This window comes from Trichechus manatus, unplaced genomic scaffold (genome assembly GCF_000243295.1).
Source record: "Trichechus manatus latirostris isolate Lorelei unplaced genomic scaffold, TriManLat1.0 scaffold00009, whole genome shotgun sequence".
Lineage (NCBI taxonomy): Eukaryota > Metazoa > Chordata > Mammalia > Sirenia > Trichechidae > Trichechus > Trichechus manatus.
The window spans coordinates 2,509,077-2,517,118 of NW_004443945.1; the positions used below are offsets into that span (position 1 = coordinate 2,509,077).

At 42.2% G+C, this 8,042-nt stretch overlaps 1 protein-coding gene across 1 annotated transcript in view; it reads left to right on the forward strand.

The window, feature by feature from the left end:
* FANCI (FA complementation group I) overlaps nt 1–8,042 on the forward strand; it is an 80,223-nt gene that overhangs the window by 71,238 nt on the left and 943 nt on the right. The window contains 5 exon segments of the mRNA XM_004370622.2: nt 1,339–1,392; nt 1,472–1,531; nt 5,427–5,501; nt 7,356–7,451; nt 7,757–7,858. Coding sequence (XP_004370679.1) covers nt 1,339–1,392; nt 1,472–1,531; nt 5,427–5,501; nt 7,356–7,451; nt 7,757–7,858 — 387 coding nt within the window.

Genomic DNA, 8,042 nt, shown 5'->3' on the forward strand with positions numbered 1-8,042 from the left:
CACCACCATTCCATCCCAGCCAGCCAGGGGACGAGGCCAGGACAGCAGCCCACTGAGCCGCAGTGCGTCTGAACGGAGCTCTTGCCTACATCTTTGCAAGTCATGGTTTGATTCTAGTTTGGTCAGTAAGTGGCAGGCTTCTCCACAGGCCAGAGACTAACAGTTGATGGCAAAACTCTAAACCTGCTTTTAGAGGCCCTTACTTCCTTGGCATAGGAGCATCTGATTAAGAATGAATACATCTTTCAAACTCTAAGGCTTAATCTACTCTACAGCTATAGAATAAAATCTGATTCTGTATTACAGAAAAAAATTAGACCAGTTCCAGCTACTCTGGACACTGAGAATAAAGATATGTTTATTTCTTCTTTCATTCCTTTAACAAAACCAGTTGCCATCAGGTCAGTTCTGACTCATGGCAACCCTACGTGTGTGAGTAGAACTGTGCTCCACAGGGTTTTCAACGACTGATTTTTCAGAAGTAGATCACCAAGTCTTTCTTCGAAGGAGCCTCTGGGTGGACATGAACCTCCAACCTTTCCATTTGCAGCCTAGCATGTTAACTTTTGCACCACCCAGGGACTCCATTTCTTTACCAAGTAGGTGTTAAATGCCAGATCAGGCACTAGGGTGGAGAGGAAGATTATTAAAAAGAAAAAAAAGAAAAAATTACAAGCCATACTCTTTGCCTTATTGAGTTTAAGTTCTACCTTATCAAGCTTAAATAAATGCTTCTTAGTATATCTCTTAACAAGAAAACTCTTTCCTTGTGCTTGTAGTATTTTGGTCCTTAACAGATATTCAGAGAGTGATGGGAACCAGGTAGCTTAGTTCTGATTCTAGCGATGAACTATATTAAATACTTAGAAAGGGACAGACAACCCAAGAAAGACACAGACCACCCCACAATGTACCCAAACAGCATTGTGGCGCTGTCTGAGAATGTGCAACTCCAGCTACATGATGTGGCCACTAAGCTTCTGTAGTACAAATACAGACCACCTCTTCTCTTTATTGGCATTTTTAAAAGGAAAAACAGCAAAGTCATTGGTTTTCTAGATGCAGGGACTATCAGCTTGAAGGATTTTTAAAGCAATGAGCTGAGCAAGTCAGAAACAAACCCTTCATTGCCTTGTTGTCTGGAGAGCTCAGGAATATTGGAGGAGGGGGAAAAGGCAGCCTTGTGTCTTGGATTCTCCATGAATATAGTAGCTTTTCTTTTCCCTCTGCAGTCAGTGATGAGGCATACTCCGTAAGCTCACTGCAAGAGTTGACTGTAGTTTCATAGGACATTTATGTAGGGTGGTATGCTAAATCTAAAAATCTTCTGTCTATTAGTATCTCCAGGTGTGTCGGAGCTCCAGAGGAATTCCAAAAAATATGGAAAAGCTGGTGAGTTGAGAGTGCCTTTCCTAGGAATGGGGGAAGGATTTTATTCCTGCAGTTACATTGGCTTCCTCCTTTGCTGCAGGTGAAGCTGTCTGGTTCCCATCTGACCCCCCTGTGTTATTCTTTCATTTCTTACGTGCAGGTAAGTGATCCAGAGTCAGTCTCAAAATAGATCTTCAAGTAAGAAAGGACTTCCTACATTCCCAGGGGACCATTTAGTCTTCTGAGCTGAGTGTGTATCAAGTTTCTTCCCTACTTACCTAAGCCAGAGGTGCCGATCAGAGACCAAGCCAAGGCCTGAAGCCTTTCCAGCAAGAAAATCTTTGTCCATACAAAGAAAGCCATTTCATGTGGAGAGAAAACGCACTTGTGCTTGCGTTTAGAGTAGGAAAAGAACAGCATGCTTGGGCTCAAAGACTTGGTATGTTTCTGGGTGATTCCAGATGCATGCCATCGGGCATCCTTTGGGAGTGTGAGTGGAGTAGCAGCAGGCACATGAAGAAGGGCTGAGATCAGATGGCAAAGTATTGTGTAAGAGCAGTAACACACTTCAGGCGAGTTAGAGAGAATATGGGCTTTTTCTGTCTTTTGCCCAGAGTCCTTTTCTTCTCCCTCTAAATTAATACAGTAATAGGCTCTTCCAGGGTTTGAAGAAATTTGAAATGTCTTTTGGTCACAGATACCATCAGATTCTTGACATACTTAGTCCTCTTTACTATTTGTTTAAACCAGGGTTTCTTAGCCTCAGCACTATAGGCATTTGGGGCCAGGTAGTTTTGTTTTGGGGCTTGTCCTGTGCATTGTAGGATTTTTTAGCATCATCCCTGGACTCTACTTCCCAGATGCCAATAGCAGCCCCCCAACTGTGACAACCAAAGATGTCTCCAGACATTGCCAAATGTCCCCAAGAGGCAACATCACCCATATTTGAGAACCACTGGCTTAAACACAGAAGTGACGGGAAACCTACATTTCCCAAGGCCACTTAGTTACTGCAATGAAGAGTTTTGCAGAGCTGTTATTTGATCTTTGAAGAATCAGAGAGGATGGGTCCACTAAGTGTCAATCTTGGTCAAGATTCTAGAACCAATTATTAAAGCATGGGTTGAGACCACTTTGGTAGTGATGCTCCACCACCTATAGGTACAACATCCTCCTGTTGGTGACTTGCTTCATTATGTGCATTAGGTACTTCTTCCCTCCCCTTGAGAATCAGTGACCAGGTGGCCTGTCAGCTGGTGTTAGCTGGAGGTTCTCAGTTGCATGCTGATAGTTGAGGTTCTCCGTTGCCGTTGTACCAGTTTTGTGATCTGGGCTAGAAGCATACCATCCGTTTTCTTTGTCTGGCCAGGCAGTCTATAGCCTGTTCCCATCAAGCTATTATTTCTGGTCCTCTCCTTTTATCTCACCCAAATGCTTGCAGGCAAGCTTTCTCAACCCTCATGCTAATGAATTTCCATGTGGGTGAATTTCTATGTGGGTTCCATTCTGTCATACAAATCTGTTGTCTATATATAGGATATATCCCTCTATTCCTAAATTTGGGTTTTGAGTTCCGTATCTCCAAGTCTTAATGCCTGTAAGGCCACATTTCACAAAGTATCCTTTATTGACTGAGATAGACCTCAAAAAAGGGATTCTGTGAGAAACAGTCATACCATATTCCTTGTCTTAGAGATTCATGATGTCCATTAGCATATTAAATATGCATATAAGTCCAACCATAATTAATATGTTCAACAGTAGTTTTCAAACCTATTCAAGAACTTTTGTTTTTTTAATAACAACTGTTATTCGCTGGCAGAATATTGTTCCATAGAATACAGCTGGGGAAACACTGCTCTGAGACCGTATTTACTACCCTTCTTATCTTAAAGCCACTTTGTCTGTTTACTTTATTAGAAGCACCCACATTTAGAGCCCCTTACCTTGTGCCAGGTGCTGTGCTAAGTGCTTTTCATGCATCACCTCATTCGTCCTCACTTAACACTTTTTGATAGCAGTTATACCCATATAAATGATGAGAAAAGATTAGAGATGTGAATTGAAATGTCCAAGAACAGACAGCTATAGGAGGAAGAGGTGAGATTTGAACCTAGATAATTGTTTCTAAGGAGTTCTGCTGGCGCAACAGTTAAGTGCTCGGCCGCTAACCAAGAGGTTGGTGGTTCCAACTCACCCAGCAGCTCTGTGGCAGAAAGACCTGGCTATCTGCTTCCATGAAGATTACAGCCAAGAAAACCCTATGGGACAGTTCTGCTCAGTCTCATGCAGTCCCTATGACTTGGAATTTACTCGACAGGACACACCACCACCAGTAAATGTTTGAGGCTTTGTGGGCCATGTAGTCTCTCTCACAACTACTCCACTCTGGCATTGTAGTGCAAAAGCAGCCACAGACAGTATACAAATAATCTATGGTAGTATTGCAGTAAAACTTTATTTTCAATAACAGTGGGCTGGATGTGGCCTATGGGCTGTAGTTTGCCAACCCCTGCTCTATAATTACACTTGATATTGTAATGTAAAATGTTAAAAGAGGGTTTTGGATTTCTGTTTCTGACCCCATTCCCAAGCATCTTCTTCTGTGAATTACCAGGCACCTCCTAGACTACTATTCCTTATTCCATATTATGCCTACTCTTCACAGAATCCAGTTTCATGTATTCCCTCATAATTTGTCCCCTTCTTCATCCATATTTGACTTAATAACCTACTGACAAGTCCACTGGCCCACAGGCAAACAGATTTTTCTCTTTGTGAGATGTAATTAATAAGCGACCCTGGGCAAGAGTCCATGGTTCCATTAGCTCCAACTCTTACCTGGAAATCAGGATTGCATTTGCCCACATCCTTCAGAGAGCTCCTTACTCTTCTATAGCTCCTTCTGGTTTTCCACAGCCTTATATCTCAATGGAAACACTGCCATTGCTCCAAAACCCTTAGCATTCTGCCCCAAAAGGCATAGCTTTAAAAGATACTTCCCATCTGGCTAAAACTATCGTTTTAGTCCTACCTGTATCAGCAGGAATGGGCAATAGACAGGTAAATTTCAGGATATATTGATTTAAAGATACATAAATGGCTCATTTCCCACTTGTTCATGTGAGCTCTATTTATAGCTCCTTCCCTGCCCCTCCCATAACAAGGTGTCACCTTCTACCACCCTTATCCTGCCTTCTGGGGCCAAAAATATGTTTCTTCATACCAGCCCCTCTGGAATCCCTACTATTCCTTATTTTCCAGAACCTGCCACACGGAAACAGCCTGCCTTTCACGTGGCTCTGGTGGTATAGTTTCTTTCCATTCTCCAATCTCCATTTTTTATTCCCATGGAGCATGTGTGTTCCATTCCTAGAAAGTAGAAACTCCCTACTTCAGGTAAAAGCTTCCTACTTCTTGTGTACTTCAAGCTTGGGAGGTTCTCAGTCTCTCCTGACTCAGGTTTTGTTTCTCATCTTGGTTCCCTTTATTAGTTCTTTCTCTCCAGGAGCTCTTTATTCTCCAATAATCTACAATATCAGGAAGTGTTTCTATGCCCCTTTTAAACCCTTCTTGAACATGCTAACCAAACTGCATGTTAGATATAGCTGGTGAATGCCTCTGTTGGCCCCTGAAACAGCCTCCTCAGCTTCGTCTTCCTTACGGACCCCTATCAGCCAGCTTCCCAGTTTGGATATGCCTTTTCCTGCTACCACCTTGATGATCCCCATTTTAACCATCCTTTTCTATCTCACTTGTCCCTTGGCTGGCCAGGTACAATAATTTGGTTGATCCTATCTGCAGCCTCCATGCGCTAGAGTACAAATTGTAAACCTCTCAACAAAATAAAGAAGTAGAAAAATATCTGAGGATTATAAAGCATCACAGAATTTTTTCCACCTGCCAGCACCTGCTGCACAGATAATCCTGTTCATCCAAACTTGCACCCTTTGGAGTTCCCATACTCTGTTGTTGCTACCTTTTAGGGAAATACCCACTAGCCTGTTAGCTCTGTAGGAAAATCTTTAGGAATAAACTTGTTTCCATTTCTTTAGAACAAGAAGAGTAACAGCCTGAAATCTGCAGGAGAGAAGAAAAAGGAGAAAACTGCTGCTGTTGCCACAGCCATGGTAAGCTGCTGACAGTGACCATTGAAATACGGCGGCTGGTGAGCCTTGAAAACATTAGGCTAAGTGAAAGGAGCCAGTCCCAAAAGGCTGCATATTGTATAATTCTACTTATATGAGATGCCCACAATAGGCAAATCTAGACACAAAAAGTAGATTAGTGGTTGCCTAGAGCTGGTGGGAATGGGGTTACGGGGGTGCCTACAGAAGGGTATGGGATTCCTTTTTAGGGTGATGAAAATGTTCTAAAATTGATTGTAGTAATAGTTGCAGAACTCTAAAAACCATTATACGTTGTAAACGAGTGAATTGTATGGTATGTGCATTATATCTTAATAAAACTGTTACCAACCATGTATATACATACATATGTACCGTATTTTTATACAAATACTATATAAGTGCATTTGTTTGCCAGCTGCACCCTCCCTCCACAAGGTATTTTTGTGAGCACACTAATTTTTTTTTTACAGCAACATGTGGAAGGGGATTGGCATGGCAGTGATTTTGAGGGTGCCTCATGGAGGGAGGGCGCAAAAGGCACGTTATTTGTGTAATAATACAGGGGAGGGGTGTGTGTATAGGGCTGCTTCTCAACTCAGATTTTTACGTTCAGATGGAACATCTTAATTTTCTGTGAACTAAAAACGTTTTATAAAAGAAGCACCAGAAAACCCTGGCTCTTTCTTTGTAATTAGCTTAGGATACCAATAAGGAAGGAACTGTTTTCCGAACAAGTTAGTGAGTTCAAAAGCTGTTCTCTAAAGGATCCGTAAGAGTTGGTGAGGGCGCAGGTGAACTGGCACTCTAGTACATGCTTAGCGAAGGTGAAAATTAGTACAACTTCTCAGGGAGGGGCACGATGTCAACAGCTGCTGAATTTTAGGATACTCTTTGATGTAACAATTGCACTTTTAGGATACAGAAATTGTGTTTAAAGACCTGTGTACCAAGGATAGTCCCAGCAATAGTTGTAAAGGTGAAATATTAGAAACAACTAAAATACCATTAATAGAGGACTGGCTTAAATGTAGTACATACATACTATAGAATACTATGGAGGCATAAAAAAAATAATACAAACCTAAATGTGTGGTTATGATAATGTGGGAAAGAATTAGAACAATGTGTGCAATGTCCCCATTTGTGGGTTTTTAAAAAAGATATAAACACACATATATATGCACAAGAAATGTTTGGAAGGATGTACAAGTTACAAATTTAAATTAGGGGAAAAGACAGATAATCTCAGCAGTATAAATTCATGTGCAGACTAGAAAACAGAAATGGAGTTAGCTGCTAGAGTGGGCTTGTTTTAAGAATATCAAGTCAAAGAGGCAGCCAAATTTCTGCTAATGGTCGTGCCCTCATTGAGTCTCTAAATAACAACAAATACTTAGGAATTGAAGATGGAAGATTCAGTGAAACCTTTATTGGAATTTAGGCCCTTTGAAGAGACTGAACTGCCATAAATCTTAGATTGTCGTTAGGTGCTGTCAAATCAATCCCAACTCATAGCAACCTTATGTGACAGAGTAGAAGTGCCCCACAGGGTTTCTTAGCCTGTAATCATTACAGGGCCAGATCACCAGGTCTTTCTCCCATGTAGCTGCTGGAGGGGTTCAAACCGCCTACCTTTTGGTTAGCAGAGTGCTTAACTGTTGCGCCACCAGGGCTCCTTAAATTATGGTATAGAAATAAAATTGCATTTGCTTGGGAGATAGACTAGTTTTCCCCAAAACACATGAGCAGTAACAATTAGTTATTCTGCTAGTGACAACTTGGAGATCTACAGTCTTCAAAAGGCCCTTGAGCCCTGATATTTAGGTATTAATTCTCCTCTCTTGCCCTACGTAGGCCAAAGTCCTTCGGGAAACCAAGCCAATCCCTAACCTCATCTTTGCCATTGAACAGTATGAAAAATTTCTCATCCATCTTTCTAAGAGATCCAAGGTAAACACACTTGTTTTCTACTGTTTCTATATACCCTGTCGAGAGAACCTGACAAACTGAAGCAGCACAGCTGCACTGGGGGCGGGGGGAATCTAACTCTGAACCTTTTCTATTTGTGATTTAATGGCCTGAATCCAAATATCCTGTGAGAAACTGAGGGAAAAACAGGTCAAGTGGGTGTGTGCTTACTGTAGGTAGAACTGAAGGGTTTGTCAGAGGTACAGAGTATGCTTTGCACAGACCCAGGCAGGACAAGGGAGAGCCATCAGTAGGAAAGTGTTCCCATGCTTACAATCCTGTCACAGGTGAACCTGATGCAGCACATGAAGCTCAGCACCTCACGGGACTTCAAGATCAGAGGAAACATCCTGGACATGGTTCTTCAAGAGGAGGAGGAAAACGAAGAGGTCAGTGCCTGCTTCTGCCTGGAGAGCAGCAAGCCCTAGCCACCCCTTCCTTGCCAGTGGTTCAGGCTATCTGGGAGCAGCCCCACATTAGTGAAGGAGCAAGAACCGACAGACAGGGAAAGGGCATCAGAGGAGGCCAGGCCAAAACAGAACTAAGGAACTCTTAAGGGCTGTACACTTTTGA